This window comes from Electrophorus electricus, chromosome 6 (assembly GCF_013358815.1).
Source record: "Electrophorus electricus isolate fEleEle1 chromosome 6, fEleEle1.pri, whole genome shotgun sequence".
NCBI lineage: Eukaryota > Metazoa > Chordata > Actinopteri > Gymnotiformes > Gymnotidae > Electrophorus > Electrophorus electricus.
The window spans coordinates 29,727,034-29,745,878 of NC_049540.1; the positions used below are offsets into that span (position 1 = coordinate 29,727,034).

Consider the following 18,845-nt stretch of genomic DNA (forward strand, 5'->3'; position numbering starts at 1 on the left):
TTTTCATAAAAAGTCTTTGAAAATGGAAACGGTAATAAAACAAAAACCGACTCCTATTTTCATGCACGTGCAAAGACGTTCTCCTAAAGCTTCCCGCAGCGACATACTGGTTTCCTCGAGCGCACATAACGCGCTTTTCCTTTAGCACTTTACATCTCGCGCAGGCTGCGATTGTCGTGCAGACACGGGAGGTCCATGTAAGGCGCTCGTGAGAATAAACTTGCGTCTGCTTTCAACGAAACATCAGAAACTCGGAGCAAAGCAGAGCGCCTGTTCGTTCATTCTGAGGGCACTTTCGGCAGGATCGTTAAGTGGCCGAAATCCGAATATTCCTGCACAGAAGCGCAGTAAACGGACGCCAGTGAGCGGCTGCGGCCTCCGGGGGAGCCGTTACGAGCAGGCTGGTAAACTCCGTTCTGTGTGGTCGCACGAATAAGAGCCTAGATTCATCATAGATATACAATATAAATAATTCATTTGCAACAGCTGACTGACAGACGACGGAGCATAATCGCATTGGCTAGAATTCTCCTCCAACAAACGTGCACACAAAGTGCAGCTACAACATGATTCTACATCACGGCTAGTCTCTTCTGTAACTGAAATATCGCCAAGGTTATCAAATAGAAACAATCAATTAGTCCTTAAAAACACAGAGCAGCGTGACTTTATCCTACAGAGGAGCAGCTGGGATGGAAACGTGTGTTTGTGTGTGTGTGTGGTGTCTGAGTGCAGGAACTGTCAAGGAGGGCATGAGATAAAACACTCACATGAAAATATTTAAACAGCAGTGAAACCTTTCTGCCTGTAATCTTAAGTAATTAGGTGCTAGAATGTCTTTTTCTAGAGCAGGAACATTTGACTACGGAGACTACCCATCGACTTCCTCTTCATATGCAGTCTTAAAATGGACCGGCGGCTTTTGGGAGCATGGCTGGTAGAGCCGGTCTGGATCAGTGGCGTAGGGCAACATTCTGGGGGCACTGGTGACTCTGCTTCACCCCCCCCACATGAGAGTTCCCTTAAATTGTTCTTTTCTTGTTTTTGTTTTGGTGACGCTTCTGCTTCCGTTGCTTTGGGAATGATGCCATAATACACAATACATGAGGTTAACAATGTTAGCAATAATTGCTGAAAAAACGGAATTAGATAACAGCACACAAAAGGATTTTAATGACAAATCAATTAGGCTTATTGGTCATTTTATATCAAACAAATCTATCAGGTAATGCAAATAACATCAAGGAAATAAACAACCAATAATGAAAGGAAATCACAAACTAACCAAACAACAACAACAACAACAACAACAACAACAGAGCATCTCAGTGAATGAGCAGGTAACACTCCTAATAATGTAAAGGTTTGAGCTACAACAGGAATGAGTAACTCCAGCAGTCCTGGCTAAAATGTTCTTTTATTCTAAGCGATGTCTATGCAGGAGTAAAGAACAGCCACATCTCACACTTGTCTGACAGAACTGCTTCAGCGAGATGCTACGCTGTGCCACCCTTCCTCAGTATTCCCTCAGATTATTTGATAGTTCTGTTTGCTGGGGTGTTTAAGTGGATTGAGGCTGTCGTATCTTCTTCAGGAGCTGGTCTTCACCTACAATGACTGTGCTGTGCTGGAACGCAGACGCCCTGGAGGCTGAAAGGAAACAGTGGCAGACGCTTACTGGTGAGAATATAATTAACATAATATTCATATATGATGATGTTTTCTTACATGTCCTGCACTTTTTTGAATATGTATTTAACTAACACGAGGGGCAATGGCTAAATAAAATATTCGATTTGTATATAAGTAATTAAATTAAATATTTCATTTGTATATATGATTAAATGTGCTCTTTTTTCAGATGATTCACGTGATGGCTGGATTCATGATGTCTTCTAATAAATATAACGAATGTCTTCAGTAAATCGTAATAACCTGTGAATGCTCATTTAAACTTTTCATCTTTTTCAAATATCAATCACTGCCTTTCACCTTCTGAGTTCTGTATTCAATCTACGACCACTAGATGGCGGTTGTGTACAAGGTGATGTCCTTATTAATAGATATGATTAATAAACGTCATTGAACTTTCATAAAAGGCCACATTGTCCTGTATTTTTCAATTATAGCTAATTTGTTTATTCTCGTAAGGAATAACACCTTTGTTGAAGTGTATCCTCGCCTCGCCATCTAAAGCAGTTAAACTTAAACGTGTTGTAGTTTGCTAATAAAGAATGAATGTGCAATGCGAGTTAAACGAAACGAAACGGCGCAACTGAATTATCGCAGACACCCAAGAACCAAGAAATGAAGGCGGCGTGTAGTCTTGAGACTACAACTCCCAGAACTGCGAAGTCGCAGCAGTGGGCGGGACTGCGAAGGCCAGTATGTTTGGCAGCAGTTTACCTCGCGAGCCTGCGCTCGAGCAAGGCTACAGGTGGAGACGAGACTCCGGTCATGGCCACGTGAACGGCGGGATGGTTTCAGCAAAGGGAGTAACTGTTCTCAGCGCGTGCCGGAGTCTGGACGGAGCAGTCGGAGCCGTTTGAGACAGGGCTTTAATCTGGGCTTTAATCTGGGCTTTAATTTGGGTTTTAGTCTGGGCTTTAGTTTGGGTTCTAGTTTGGCTTTAGTCTGGGTTTTTTACTGACTATGACTGTTGTCTCCCACTGGAGTACCGGATCGTTGAACCCGCGTGCGCGGTGAGCGTTTTTGGAGACCCCCGGGGGGACCCCTGGCGAGGTCCGCGGCCACACCGTACATTACTCACGAGAATCAAAAGCGTTTTTGCTGCGTCGCGGTTTTGCTTTTTACACAACATGTCGATATTCGGGAAGATCTTTCGTCTTCCGACTCTTGACAAGAAGAAGGGGAAGCAGTATCAGCACGTCCATCGCGACCTGAATCCCAACGACATCTGGGAGGTTGTAGGAGAGCTTGGTGATGGAGCCTTCGGGAAGGTGTACAAGGTGAGTTTGGCTTCTGGACCGAAGCTCCCTAACCGGCCCCGCACACTGCACGCCTCACACCGATGAGATGACACCTCACACATTCACACACCTTTAGCTCCGGTCCCCAAACCAGAGGCAACGCAGGTCTGCTCCGAGACCAAAGGCTGGAATGTCTCACAGTGCTGCCCAGCGAAACTAGCACCTTTCTCACAGTGAAAGAACTCAAACTCTGTGGTGAGGTCCTACGTTGGTTTTAAACTTGCTTTAATAGACTATGGGAGTGGCATTAGTAGTCTGATTATTAGTCTGCCTGTGATATTTTTCCCTTGAGTGAACAATATGAAGTTACTGAAAGACTTGACCCATAACTGACTGTTTTAGAAGAGAATGCCCCTATTAGTTCTTCTGTGGAAGTCTTTTCATGTTTTTGCAAAATTAATTAAAAATAAACACAAATGTACATGCACAAATTGACCAATGACTAGATTAATGAATGTGTGATGAGTACATAAACAAATACTTGGTATTTATTAAGATAATTGGTAATTGTCAAAAATGGATGAACAAATATAGACAGTACAATGTAAAAAAAGAAAAGAAAAAAGACCCGAAGAGTCTGAACCAAAAAAATATTATTTTTAATGAAATATATTATTTTAAATTATTTGTTTCTTTACTATTTCATTTTGCAGACACAGAAGTCAGTCAGTGGTCCTAACATTGTTATCTATGTACTAGTGTACAGCTGTCAGACTAAGAGTTGCTGTAGTTGTGGGGTTGAGTGTGGAGGTCTAGTGTGGGTTGCCCTGATCGTTAGAAGGGAATGGTCTCACCTCCCAGCGTGAAGACAAACTGGGAGGAGACTGGAATCTGCTGGAGTTCCAGTGGGTGGAGGGGAGTACTAACACTACCGCTGGACAGCCACCATGGCTTAGCCCAAAGTTAACATCCTACTCCCCTCAGAATAAAATCGCTCTCATGTTAGATTTGTTTTAGGATTATTTTCACATTTGGAGATTTAGATGTGAGGTACAGATGTTTCTGGGTCATGTTTCAGTCATGCATTGAGAGTAGAGTTAAATCTGTTGCCTTGTTCTTTTCCTTATCAAAGTGCTTTTATTACTGTAGCCCAGCGATGGCACACGGCCAAGTCTGGCAGCGTGATGGCACTGCGTACTACAGCAGGTTTGCGCCCCTGCTGTACCTGCATCCGTGGGCGTGACCTCCTACAGACAAGCCCATGACCTTGGTGTTGCTAGCGCTTGCTGTAGCAGCAGGGCTTTGTGACCATGCTGCACGGTCAGAGTCTCCCTGGTGAGACCGCTACACCAGCTCCCAATGTCACTCTGTGCCCTCCATTACCTGAGTCAGGTGTGTTGGAGGAAGAAGGAAATGTCTTCTGCTTGTCTGTGTTTGTCTGAACATGCCGTGTTCAATATGGGAGACGGAAGGTGTAAATTGCACTTGTTGAAGGTGGGGCTCAGGCCTGGTATGAGGATATTGCTCAGAGGTGCTAGCATCCCTGAAATCCCTGCTGGAACTCCAACGGGGTTTTTCCATTCCAGTTCACACCTTCTGAGTTTGTGGTGTCCCTGTTGACAGACGCGCTCTCGCAACACAGTGTTTCCTGCCTGGAGGGCTGGGAAGGATGTTGGTCAGGTGAAAGGCCTTCTGGTATATTGATGAAACTGAAAAGAGCTGCAGCCTGCCTGTACAAGAGCTGCACCTCACTGCTGTCAGGCTTCTAAACAAGGATGTATGCGGCTGTGAAAGAATTTTGCCAATTCATAGAAGAAACCTGCTGACTAAGGCAGTGAATTCTGAATAGCTGATTATGGCCATTGTGCACCGCAGTCTAAAGTGTATTTAGATGGTCTACACATTTTTCCGGACATTGCACAGTTAAAACTTGGACTGAGCCTGTGTGGGAGTTTAGAAATGTCTGCAATGGAGATCTTTAGGCTCGCACAAGCATTTCTTTGAAGTCAGCTGACTGTGTTCAGTGTGCAAACTTTAGTCTGAAGCTGAGAGGTTACTGCGTCAGTGATGTCACTGAAGGAGATCGCAGTGGCTTGTAAACACAGAAGACGTTACACGCATGCGTTTGTTTCCAGCTGTAAGTGACTCAGATGATTTGGAGTCTGTTGAGACTAAGAAAAGCTCAAGTGGTGAAATTCCTGGTGTGGGAAATCTTGGAGGATCTCCTGGACTTTCCCCATCCGAAGCATGTCGTGGGCAGAGATCTTGGAGGCCTAACTCGCGCTTCTGGGAGAAGGTCCGGCAGGGTTTGGGGAGTCAGAGAACCCATGGATTGGGCAGAAAGCTTCAGCACATTCGGGCCAACTTCTGTAAGGATCATGGAGCCCGGAACTTTGGTTGCCATGACAACAGGGTTTGCCCGCCCCTGCTTTTCTTCCCCTCCCCCGATGGGCTGTAACGATGTTGCCCTTATTTTGGTGTTTGCTGTGTGAAGTGAAGGTGAAGTTAAGTGGCTCACCAAGGTGTTGTGCACCCTTTTGGATGTTTCCACAGTGCTGGAAACATTCTTCCAGTCGCTGTGTCGTCCTGGCGGTGGGGGCATGAGGGGTCGTGATGGACTGGAGGACAAGAAAAATGGGACATAACTGTCCCTTACAAACACTGCATCTGATCCACAGGACGTTGGTGGTGTTGTTGTTGTTATTATTACTATTTGTTTAACTGAGTGTAAATGCTTAATAGTAAATTACTGAAGCCCATGTGTTCTGTGGTCTTCATCTTCACTGTAAAAGCTCTAGAAAAGGGGAAGTGAAGGTGAGCTGGGTGGGTGTAATCACACGCTACGGTCACATGATTCTGAGCGAGTGTAATCGGTTCCTTCCAGCTGTGGTGGGCTCGCCCAGATAAGGGACTGACCTCGGTGGGTGTCTTCCCACTCTGAGGGAGCTCGCTCGGGGACGTGTTGTGCCTACGCCACGTTCCTGCGGGTTATTAGAGCTTCATGTAACCTCCTTGACTGAGAAAGGCACATGGTGGTTTAAAAGTGTAAATAATATACTTTCGAGCAGTTACAGTTAGTGTGTCTTTGTATGTGTGGATATTAGAGTTTGAAATTTTGTGAGCTTGGTTTCAATCAAATATCACCCAGGTTACACTTATAAAGCACGTCCAAGATGACTGAAAATAGCAGCACAGCCTCAAGCCTCTTCTCTTAGTTTCATGTTTGGACATGTTGATAAAGGATGTTGCATCTGTGTTTATCCAACCTGCTTTGGCAGAAAGGGATTGCCTGAGATGATGTTAAGCTAACCCTGTGCCTAACCCTGTGCCTAACCCTGTGCCTAACCCTGTGCCCAACCCTGTGCCCAACCCTGTGCCCAACCCTGGCTAACAGAATGAATGCAGTCTCCTGACACATGCAGTGGCTCATACACTCACACAACAGTCATGGTCTTGCTAAACGCCCACCAAGGGCCTTCACTCTTCTGGTGCCATGCTGTGGTGCCATCACTCTTCTGGTGCCATGCTGTGGTGCCATCACTCCTCTGGTGCCATGCTGTGGTGCCATCACTCTTCTGGTGCCATCACTCTTCTGGTACCATGCTCTGGTGCCATCACTCTTCTGGTGCCATCACTCTTCTGGTGCCATCACTCTTCTGGTGCCATCACTCTTCTGGTGCCATGCTGTGGTGCTATGCCCTGGTGCCATCACTCTTCTGGTGCCATGCTGTGGTGCTATGCTCTGGTGCCATCACTCTTCTGGTGCCATCACTCTTCTGGTGCCATGCTGTGGTGCTATGCCCTGGTGCCATCACTCTTCTGGTGCCATGCTGTGGTGCTATGCCCTGGTGCCATCACTCTTCTGGTGCCATGCTGTGGTGCTATGCCCTGGTGCCATCACTCTTCTGGTGCCATGCTGTGGTGCTATGCCCTGGTGCCATCACTCTTCTGGTGCCATGCTGTGGTGCTATGCTCTGGTGCCATCACTCTTCTGATGCCATGCTCTGTTTGATGATGATGGTCTGAGTCATGGGTTTCAAACTTGCATGTCATTAATGTCTCTTTTAACACTAGCTATGTTTCCATCTACTTTCTATGTAAATTACAATCAAGAAAATGAAAAATTTGTGAAGACATTTGTGATTTTTTTCGGCTCATTAGCTTGTTTCTGTTAAATTTGCTTTAATGCTAAAATGCTTTATGTGATGTCACTTGTATTATGTAATGTTTTTCCTGCAAAAATGGTTGTCACACAAGTTTTGGTTTGCTGACAACAAAACATGTTGACATATTTCATCTGTGATTTCACGAAATTGTGTAGGTTTGACTTTCTTAATATTCCCATAATGACTGATGTCATGAACAGACTTGCACAGCTGCTAAATATTGGCCAGTTTATAATAATTATATCCCAACTATAATTAGCACAGTTATTTAATATCCAGAGGAGATAATGGTGAAATGAATACAAGACTGAAAACATAAGTGGATAATTATAGCGTTAGGATGGTGTCAGAACCTGAGAGTTTTCGCAATTTTTCGCAAAATCTCAGGTATTAACAAATAATTCATGCATGAAAGTTTAACGGAAAAAGTGTTGTCAATATCAGTAGAATTTTTAAGTGCTAAAGCAATTTTTTTGAGAAACAAAATCACTTGGATGGAAACGTAGCTTTCCTGAGACTGAAATCCTTCCGTGTCAGGACACTCTGGCTTGCCTCCAGTATGTCCTGCTTCGTTGAGGTTTAACCAGACTCATGCACAAGCGTCTGGGATGAAATTCTCATAATGTGCTCATGACTTCAAAATGTACATTCTTCATCCATCACCTGTCAGGATTCTTCAGATGATTACCCTGCAGATTAAAGGGTGACATGTTGCAAAACTCAGTAAAGCTGGAATCTCGACTAACAGGAAAGTTTGAAAGCGTCAGGGTCTGCTCCAGTCTCTCTGGGTCTGTCTCTCTACCCTTCTGGTCACCGTTGGGCATTTCTGTGCAGTGTGGAGAACATTGTGGAGAACATTGTGGAGAACATTGATGAAAGGTCAAACGGTGATTGAGATGTAATGCTCAAGAATGTAGTTTAGAATCTCTTCACACCCACCAGGTAAACCCACTTCACTGCTAATAAATTGCGCTGCACGTTTGTGATGAGGGAACACGTAACTAATCCGATCACTTTGAGCCTCACTGTGCCTGATGACCTCTGTACTCAGGTGAGTGTCTGGAGTTTTGCTTAGGTGGCAACAGCCAGCTGGTTTTCTCCATGCAGCAGATCTCGAGAACATATTCCCCCAAACAGAGATTCTACAGTAGCTCCTGAGAACATATTCCCCCAAACAGAGATTCTACAGTAGCTCCTGAGAACATATTCCCCTAAACAGAGATTATACAGTAGCTCCTGAGAACATATTCCCCCAAACAGAGATTCTACAGTAGCTCCTGAGAACATATTCCCCCAAACAGAGATTATACAGTAGCTCCTGAGAACATATTCCCCTAAACAGAGATTATACAGTAGCTCCTGAGAACATATTCCCCCAAACAGAGATTCTACAGTAGCTCCTGTGAACATATTCCCCCAAACAGAGATTATACAGTAGCTCCTGAGAACATATTCCCCTAAACAGAGATTCTACAGTAGCTCCTGAGAACATATTCCCCTAAACAGAGATTATACAGTAGCTCCTGAGAACATATTCCCCCAAACAGAGATTCTACAGTAGCTCCTGAGAACATATTCCCCTAAACAGAGATTATACAGTAGCTCCTGAGAACATATTCCCCCAAACAGAGATTCTACAGTAGCTCCTGAGAACATATTCCCTTTTCTTCTGTTCATCTGCTCATGCAGAGAGGTGGAGAAATACTTTCTTTCCTTTTTTAAGTCTTCTCTAAAAACTGGGATACTCCTGCATGGCCCTGCTAATGGACAGCAGAATTGCTTCACCTGTCCTGGAAAGGTATTTATTTGCCATTATGCGAAATGAGTTTATGGGTGTTGGCTGTAGATCTCATGGATGAGGTTGGCCATGCTAAGTCTGAGTATTTGGCTTGACCCACAACACAGTAACTGGGTGAACTTGTGCTCTGATTTTGTGTCCCGAGGCAAGCGGGTGCTCCAGCAGGGCCCTGGTCCGCTCTGTGGACCCCATGTGCTGTGTGGCACTGCCGCTGTTAGTAATATCCGATGGCGTGCTCAAGACACGCCCCTTAGCAACCCACTGCTGCAGTGTGCAGGGGAGGGAGATGACCTCATTTTAAAAGCATTTTTCTTTTATTATTAATATTATTATTATTTTACAATTATTGTTATTTTCATTTAACGTGTAGCATCAGTGGCCACTAATACAACCTGATGAATGCATTGTGATAAATGCATGTGATTCATGCGTTGGTAAAGTCTGTAGGTCATTTAAGAACATGACTGAGTTTCTAACCCTGAAGACTGTCATGCGTAGGGTAATGCTGGGATTGTACACTCCCATTTACAAAAACTGCACATTCAGCTCTGCTCTGCTTACTTGCATTTTGGATAAAGGAAGAGGTTCTGTGCGTGGGTCTGTGTGTGTGTGTATGTATCTCTGTGTCACTGTGTGTGTGTGTGTGTGTGTGTGTGTGTGTGTGTGTGTGTGTGTGTGTGCTGCACGGGGCAGGCTGCAGATTTCTCCAGATGTTTTCTCTTCAGTCTCTGTTACTGAACCCCAGCAGTCTGTTTAATTTGACCTACATATAAAAGCCCCCATGCACGTCCCCATGCATCTATAAAACTTTTCTTCTTCTTTTACGTTTTCCCTCCTCACACTGTCAGTATCCTCTTGGTCACAGAAGGTCACAGAAATATTACCTTAGAGAAGAAGGAGGACGGTCAGCGAGACCCTCCCAGCCTCTGTCATGTTTGGGCGGTTTGCCTTCGTTGCCAGGGCCTGTGGTCCTGAGAAGGTTTCATGAGAGGGAAGAGGTGTAGTGGTTATAGATGCCTGTGCGTGTCTGTCATTTTACATTGCTTCCTTGATGCATCCTTGATGCAGTTTTTGCTCTGTTAACCTGACATGATGGACATGTTGCTTTTCACCTTAAACTTTGTGGCCAGACTGTTGTGTATTGGAGCTTTTGTCTCCTTCTACAGTGTGAACGCTTCAGCCTTTAGCAAAAAAGTCAGGCTTCAGACGTCTGCAAGTAGAATGTGAAAGGAAGTGGCCTCGAGTCATGGTGAGTTTCCTCTGAAAACACCCCAACTGGAGGCGGAGGCTCCGCCTCCTGCAGCATTTGCGGCTAAAGCGGGCGTGTAGCATTCACACAGACTATCGGTTTTCAACGGGTGACGAGAATCTGCTACATGCTGGGAAATCAGACCTTAAAGTGACACTACACTGCACACCTTCTTAGACTCTTAAAGGAATCGCTTATGCAAATGAAGGATAATGAATAAACATCAATAACATATTGAGAGTGAGTAGTGAGCCACGTCTTTTTAGTAATAAAGTGAAGAAACAGAATGTATTTTCATGATTTAAGACTTCAGTGACCACAATGTCCGGTACAGCACAGAGCTGTCAACACGACCCCACTGTGGTGACGTGTGTCTAACCGCCCCTAGGGTCAGGGCTGTCTGTGGTGACTTGTCTAACTGCCCCTAGGGTTAGGGCTGTCTGTGGTGACGTGTCTAACCGCCCCTAGGGTCAGGGCTGTCTGTGGTGACTTGTCTAACCGCCCCTAGGGTCAGGGCTGTCTGTGGTGACTTGGGTCTAACTGCCCCTAGGGTCAGGGCTGTCTGTGGTGACGTGTGTCTAACCGCCCCTAGGGTCAGGGCTGTCTGTGGTGACTTGGGTCTAACTGCCCCTAGGGTCAGGGCTGTCTGTGGTGACTTGTCTAACTGCCCCTAGGGTCAGGGCTGTCTGTGGTGACTTGGGTCTAACTGCCCCTAGGGTCAGGGCTGTCTGTGGTGACTTGTCTAACCGCCCCTAGGGTCAGGGCTGTCTGTGGTGACGTGTGTCTAACCGCCCCTAGGGTCAGGGCTGTCTGTGGCAGACCGACCTGGTCTGGAACTGGGAATATTTAGGGTGAAATTAGGCTCGTCATTTTCTGTGCGCAGACCTCACTCTGCTTGCCTGTAATAGTGCGACTTTCTGTTGATTTTAATTTTTGTTCTTGCCTAGCCTCCCTTCAGAATGTAAACGGGTATCTAACTGTAAACGCTGATGATCTGTAAACAAGCCTCTCCCCTGCTGGGCAGCCAAGCACTGGGTGGTCTTAATGCCCTGAGCAGACGCACCATCCTGCCGTGTGCCGTCTGTCTGCTCCACACGCTGCTGGGACTCGCTGGGACGTGCTGGGATTCACCTCCAGGCAGCTCCAGGGTCCCCTGCGCTAGCGGCTAGCGGCTAGGCTACTCATGCTAATTCCAGGAGTGGAGGATTTGTGCACTGACGTGGAACATTTTGTGAATTTCTTGTTTCAGGCGCATAACAAGGAAAGTGGCGCACTCGCGGCTGCCAAGGTGATCGAGGCGAAGAGCGAGGAGGATCTGGAGGACTACATGGTGGAGATCGACATCCTCGCGTCCTGCAACCACCAGTACATCGTCAAGCTGCTGGATGCTTTCTTCTATGAACAAAAACTCTGGGTGAGATTACTGACCCTGCGTGTCTGTGGGGGAGATTACTCAGCCTGCGTAGCTTCTGATCAGTGTGTGTGTGGCATCAGCTGTTGACTTTGGCAGAAATATTTTGCTGCATCTCAAAATGGGCTGGAGTCATAAAACATGACACGCGATGCTGTGCCACACGTGTGCCAAAGTATTTATTTCATGAAATCACTGTGACAGTAATTATGTGCAATGCTGCTGTTAACTGTGCCCAAGGTGACAGCCAATCACAGAGGCTGTACATCGTATAGAGTAGTATAGACCTGTTGCACGAGAGGACTGACCAACCCCAGCCGTGAGACCAGTGGGGCGTAAACACCTAAAGTGTTGGGAACTATGTGGTGTTGCTGAGTTTCTGACTTTAGAACTGTTTTTAAATCAGACAGAATCTCCTCTGTGTCTGTTTTCAGATATTTTTCATGTAAACGTTTGTTTTGTTGAGATCCTGTCACCTGCCTCTTCACCTACTCTGACCGTTACAGCTGCAAAATTTGTTGCTACACTCATTTTGCCCAACTCCGCTTTGTCTTCGAGTTTGTCGTCTGGTTCACATCACACACCCCTTTCTTCTGATTGGTCATCTCATGATGTATGGACCTTTTCCTCTGAGGCTGAAAATTTCATCCATAAGGAAACTTGTGCTGTAGTGGAATGAGCGGAGCGTGTGGAATCCTGTGGAATCCGGGTCCTGCCGTAGGATATAGTGTCGTTTTGAGTGGAAACCGCTGTGTGAATGTACCAGGTCATGACCTCCAGCAAGCTGTTCAGCTCAGACTCACTACAGAATGAGCCAGGAATCCTGGAATGAGATTAATACATGGAATGAATCAATAAATCAATTAATTAATCAATTAATCAAACAAATCAATAACGTAAGTATCCATACTTCATACTGTTACCAAACATTCTTGCTGTATCATTCTGATGAGTACGACTGAAGGGACCAGCTAAGGGGGAGGGTCAGATTTATATAAAATGTAGATATGGATCAGAAAGTGTGTTTTGTTTGTTTGTAAACATTCAGTGCAGATCGGCAGGCTGTCTGAATGATCCCTGAACCCTTGACAGGCTTCTGACTGCCATTACATGCGTAACCCTAAAGGCTGATTTCGTTTTGTCTGGTTTTTAGCTGCTGCTGTGATGTGAGATTTTCCACACATGGACAGCAGCGTATAGATTTGAAACAGAATCATTCGTCTCATTGCTGTAAATGTAAGAGCCTGTTGTCGGCCTTGCGTGGGACAGTTGGTCTTTGTTCGTTTCTGCTGCCTATGGCACCAGTGTGTTTCAGAGCCACTGTACCACACGCCGGACGTAAGGGAGGAGGTGTTTTCCTGTTGGTGGCCCTTTGCACGCTCATCTTGGGTTGACCTTTGAACCGTGGAGCCGAGTGCCGTAGCGACGGTGGTTTCTACGCTTTCTCCCCCAGCGAAACATCTCTTTAAACATCACCAGAGTTCCTCAGGGATGAGAAGTAGGGGTTCTTCACTCTGGGCCGTAAGTGCTCCGTGTTTGGACAATGTGGGACATCTCTTCAGGGCTGTGACCTCATGCGGCTCCATCTGCTGGCACTGTGGAGACGGGCGAGTCTGCTGTTGGACACGGCATTAGTGAAGGAGACGATTTTAATGGACAAGCTACAGCTGTTATGCAGACGACAGCTAGCTGGTGGAATCGTCCCCAGATGTGAAATATGACAAATGGGTGCGAAACAACATTTTAAGTAAGTGAAGATATGAAACACCAGTGTGTGCACACACACCCAAGCTGTTAAACACACTGGTTTGAGTGTGTCGTCTGGTTGCTAGGGCAACCCCCAAGCTGTCACGAAGTATGTGTGTTTGGGTGTGGATGGGGCATTTGCCCATTAACCCTACCTGGAAGAAATGACACACACACACACACACACACACACACACACACACACACACACACACACACAGACACACCCAAGCCAGGCCTTCCCTGAGGGAAGCACCACCAGTGAGAGTGAGCAGTGTGTTAGTGTGTGTTGGTGACACGATGAGTCAGTACCTAGAATAGAGTCTTCATGCTGATCAAGAGTCTTTAGGGACAAGTCTGTCCTCCTCTCTGTTGAACAACTGCTGCTGTTGTTGTTGTTTTATTTTGGAGGGAAGTGTGTTCTGTTGAGTAGACACAGGGAGAGGGGAGTGTGTTCTCGCGCAGGAAGGAGTGTGTTCTCGCGTAGAGGGGAGGGGAGTGTGTTCTTGTGGGAGAGAACAATGCTCTGTGCAGTGAGTGTGCAGCGTGAGAACTCGGAGGCCTTTGCAAAGTGCTCACATTTTGCACCCCGTCCTCGTGACCACAGGCACACGAGTGCCAGGCATAAAAAAAAAGCCCTCATTCATACTGGCATTAAAGCGCTAAAGGGCGACGGACCGAGCCGCCTGCCTCGGCAGAGAGTCATCACTCCGCACACTCACTGGGAAAGTATGTGTGCATGTGGGGGGGGGGGGGTAGAGAGAGAGAGAGGGGGGGGAGAGTGTGAGGGAGGGAGAGTGAGAAGGAGAGAGTGAGAGAGGGAGGGGGAGGGAGAGAGTGAGAGGGAGGGGGAGAGTGAGAGAGGGAGGGGGAGAGTGAAGGGGAGGGAGAGAGAGTGAGAGGGGGAGAGTGAGAGAGGGAGGGGGAGAGTGAGAGAGGGAGGGGGAGAGTGAAGGGGAGGGAGAGAGAGAGAGAAGGAAGGAGAGAGAGTCATGATAAACTGTATTAGTTAAACACATCTTGCAATTACAAAAACACAAATAAAATTGAAATAAAATCACCAAACCCACTCCCTCATCCTTCACAGAGCATAAAACATCATTGTAACCCCAAATATTTTCAAAAGTGGTCAAATCATTCATAGCAGAATTAAACTTAAACTCTAACACTATACGACTCTTCAGCAACCTTTTAAACACATGTACAGTACTGCTGTCAGTCTGGACCTCAGTCAAACACGTCCTGACCCACACGGCCAACTTTGATTACACTAAAATGTACTTCAGAAGTTGACATCCTGCTTCCTTCTTTGTGTAATTGTACCCACAAATAACAGTGAAAAACTGTCTCCCTCACGCAGTACGGACACTCAGGACTCCCAGCTGGGTTAAAAACTGAAACAAAATCATTACCCGCTACTATACCATGTAAACGTCTCCAGTGTAGCTCACCAAAAGACCTCCTTAACAGTGGTTTATAGTCTCCCCGCTGGGTTAAGCCCCTCCCCCAGAGCCGGTGATTGGTACCTGTCATTTAGTTTATCTTTATTTAATACTTTAACGCAGGCTCCATCGAGGGTCGTCCCAGACACCTGCTCTAAGGCCATGTTCTCAACAGCAGATAGCTGCAAAAAAGCCTCTCACAACTCCCAAGGTCAGGTGATAACGACAACCTAGGAAATGTCGTGGCCACCACTAACACTCCTACCACTGTAGGCGGGGTTAGACTGCTGTAGGCAGGGTTAGACTTGAGCGGAACACGCACTTCCTCTGTTAATGTGAATCTGCATTTACACAGAAGTTGTGATATGAAACACTCAGTCTTTACACTCAATTGTGCAGCTGCTCTGTCCTCATCACCCAGATCAGGACCCACTAGGGTCACCAGATCCCCTAGAGTCCGGAGTCCAGCACTGCAAAGAGTTTTGTCCAGCGAAGGAGTTGACCCACTAGTGATGTCCAGGCCACTGGTGAGGTGAAAATGTTTTAAAAGTCCAGAATAAAAAAATTGGCAGATTATGTAGGGCAATCTTTTGGTGTCCATTAGACAGATCCATGTCCCAGCCCCCAAGTCTATGAAGCACCGCACAGGCCAAAGGTCTCCACACCAGGGTTGCTGTCCAGGTGAGAAGACTCTGTAAACCTGAAGACCGAAGGTTGCAACCCCGCTGGTGAGGTGTACAAGCTCCTGTCTGTCATCATCTTTAGATAGAAACAACAGACTCTGAGGGAGCCAATGTAACTTGTTCCCGAAATAAGTCCACTAGCACCACCTGGATGCTGGACAGCAGACCTGGAGGAGGGTCTAAGCTCACTAACCTGTGGCACGTAGAAGAAAACGCCAGGTTGTTGCATATTAGAACCTGTCTATTATACGACAGTTGAGGCCATATCCAGAGTAGCTTATCATCATCTTGGGTTATAAGCATCACAATAACGCTATCAACATAGGCAGACAATAAAATTTGGGAGTTAATGTCAAAGTCCGGTAAAGCAAAACCAGAAATGATCCTCTTTTAACTCTGTAAGAAGGGTTGTATAGATAAACCATATAACATCCCAGATAGCGCACAGTCCTGCCATAGCCACCTCTGAACCCTGAAGGGAGCACTCAGACCACTGTTAAATTCCAACATTACCTTGATCTTGGCTATGAAACATTTACATTTACGGCATTTAGCAGACGCTCTTATCCAGAGCGACTTACAAAAGTGCTTTGTCGTTTACTCATAGAATACATCCTAGTACAGTACAGTAGGTTAGAATTAAACATACCAATGACCTAGAATACTGTAGAATACAGGGATGAATGCTGATACCTAGAAGTGCAAAATACATAAGGTCTATCTTAAGTGCTATAAACAATAAGTGCTAGAGTTTGTTAAAAAGCATAAATAGTGCCCTACAATAAGTACTAAATTAGTCAGTCAATAACGGAGTAGTGTCAGTTGTCCTTTTAAATATTCTGCAAATAGATGGGTCTTCAGAAACCAGGGCTGAATCCAAAGCGTCCATAGATATTCATGCTCAACCCTGTGAAAAGTCTTTTCATGACCCAAAGAAATCACACCAATCCAAGCCCAATGACCTCCAGACTTCCAAAAGATCCCGAATTAAAGTTATTTTGTCAAATGGACCTGCCTGGCACAGAGCACGTCTGGTCAGGATGGATTACCTGACCATCATCTTCTTCAGCCTGACGGCCAAGGCTTCTGAGAGCTACTTGTAATGACAACAGAGCAGCGAAACACCTCTTCAATTTCTCAGTTCCTGTAAATCTCCTTTTTTTATTGTTAGTCTCATTAATATAGCACCTTTCTCAAACTCAAGGACACTTTACAGACAGAAATCAGCTTTTCCACTCAAATCACTCACACACACTGATAAGTGCACACAGCCAATTTGGACACAGCATACTCTCAATCAGAAACCACAGCCCCCTGGGGAAGTGCACGGGTGTAGGGGGACCAAGCACCAACCATGTATACATATCTATACACTTAGACACAGGTCACATTCATACGGGACAATTTAGAGTATCCAACCTAACCTCCATGTTTTTGGACTGTTGGAGGAAACTCACACAGACACAGAGAACATGGAAACTCCACCCAGATAGAGACACAAAGCCAAGACCCGAGAGGCGAACATACTAACCGCTGAGCCACCATGATGCGTCATGCCTCCCTTTTGTGAGACGGTCGTTCCTGACCTCCAGCACATCCTCACCAACCACTGCCCAGAAGGATTTAAAAACTCCACTGGCAGTCCATCAGTACCTCCAAACCCTCCATGACCTGAAGGGCATCCTGCAGCTCCACCGGGGACAGTGGCCCCTCAAGACCCAAGACGGTCTCTTCTACCATCTAAGAGAATATTTTCCAACTCTTGGCGTGTTGTATATTCACTGGTATACAGCCTAGTGTAAAACTGCTGCTCTCGGTCGAATCTCCACAAGATCTGAGAGAACTGTACTAGACTCCAACTTCGAGGCTTGTATCCATCTCCTCTGACCATTTTTACAGTCTAAACCAAAGAAAAGCTTGGAAAGGGCATCTGTCTGTGTCCCATTGTGAAATTGAGAACGGACCAGGGCCCCTGTGCCTTTACCCTACGCAGGTCAGCTAGTGCCACTGTTTTCACTTTAAGAGCCTTAATGTGGACTCTGTTAAACGCCGAAGGTCCACTGTCTCCGTCTCAAGGCTTTTCGTGGACTGGGCCCTTACCTTGGTGACGCTGTTAGTGCACTGCTGGTTTATTTGAGCTTTGACCAGATCCCACCACTGTTGCAAGGTTTGAGTGGATGATTCAGTTGCCCTGAACTTGCCCCAAAAAGCAGTAAACACTTTCCAAAAAAGTATTTTTCATCTAGTAAAGTTGTATTGAAATGCCAGTATGAAATCCCAGGCTTGATAAAGCTCACCCCATTACACAATGGACCGTACTATGATCAGATAGCACATCAATTCTTTTAAGTTTGATTAACTGAAATAGCTGTGCTCTTTTTATTCACGTCCCTGGCACCATTAATATTCATCTTCGCCAGATACTCATGATGGAGATAAACTAAACATGGCCCACAAAACAAATTCTAGCAATCTTGTTACCTTCATTGTTAATTTGCTGGTTTATCTTAGTCACTCTCCTCTTTAGATGGAAGATCTCCTGATCAGTAAAACCTTCCTCCCCTAAATTGCCTCTCAAATACCGTAAAGACTGTATAAAACCCGCCCCCTCTGGGAAGTGCTCTTCCACCTAGACCCCTTTTGCATGTTTGGTATTTTCCAAGAAAGTTCTGATCATTTTCAAAGTAAAAATTTCAAGAGGACCACAGAGCTGCGAACACAAGGATACGTTTGAATCAGATGAATCGTTTTCAGTGTTTTCAACCAAAACCTCATCAGACCGCTCGCGCGTTCCTGTAACTCTCCCACCATTCTGCGTTTTGTGCTGGCTGACACAGACCTTCTTTCTCTTGGTAACAGGAACCTGATCACCAGAGTTACGCGAGTCAGCCAGCAGAACATGGAATTAGCTCTGGATTAGCTAATCCAGCTCCTGCACAACAGGCCACACCCTCACTGATAATCCCATCTGGGTGTGTTCCCACTTCTGTTCTGCTTTCACCATCCCTAGACTGACTGAAGTTTTCCCTATCGCCGCATCATTGCTCACCTTACCTCCGACACTGTTTATCCACCACAACTCTCCACCTGTCCTCAAGCCCTTGAGCGGTTCTCCCGTCCTGCTCGGGATGCGGACGTGGCTCATCCACTCTGTCCGGATGGGACCGTACAGGATGGCATCCCCCTTCACACACAAAGCTATTCACTGTCTATTATAGCAAAGACCAAATCATCAGAATGAGCGATTTTGAATTTCAGTCACTTTATCCTTCAATATCATAAATACGTCCCTCCTAAAAGAGGCAGAGAGAGAACGAAAGAGCGAAGAACGAGATTAGGCTTCAGGAATGATATTGAGAAGGCCCATTATGGCTTGTGGTGTCCAAAACACAAACTGAATCTTTTCTTGTAATAGTGGCA

At 45.9% G+C, this 18,845-nt stretch overlaps 2 protein-coding genes across 2 annotated transcripts in view; both read left to right on the forward strand.

Moving 5' to 3' along the window:
* LOC113591894 (cytokine-like protein 1) overlaps positions 1-2,072 on the forward strand; it is a 2,933-nt gene extending 861 nt beyond the window's left edge. The window contains 2 exon segments of the mRNA XM_035527141.1: positions 1,595-1,680; positions 1,862-2,072. Of these exon segments, the coding sequence (XP_035383034.1) occupies positions 1,595-1,654 (60 nt within the window). The 3' untranslated portion in view covers positions 1,655-1,680; positions 1,862-2,072.
* Positions 2,073-2,443: 371 nt separating this feature from the next.
* stk10 (serine/threonine kinase 10) overlaps positions 2,444-18,845 on the forward strand; it is a 34,941-nt gene continuing 18,539 nt past the window's right edge. The window contains exons 1-2 of the mRNA XM_035527635.1: positions 2,444-2,969; positions 11,393-11,557. Of these exons, the coding sequence (XP_035383528.1) occupies positions 2,820-2,969; positions 11,393-11,557 (315 nt within the window). The 5' untranslated portion in view covers positions 2,444-2,819. The remainder of the gene's footprint in view (positions 2,970-11,392; positions 11,558-18,845) is intronic.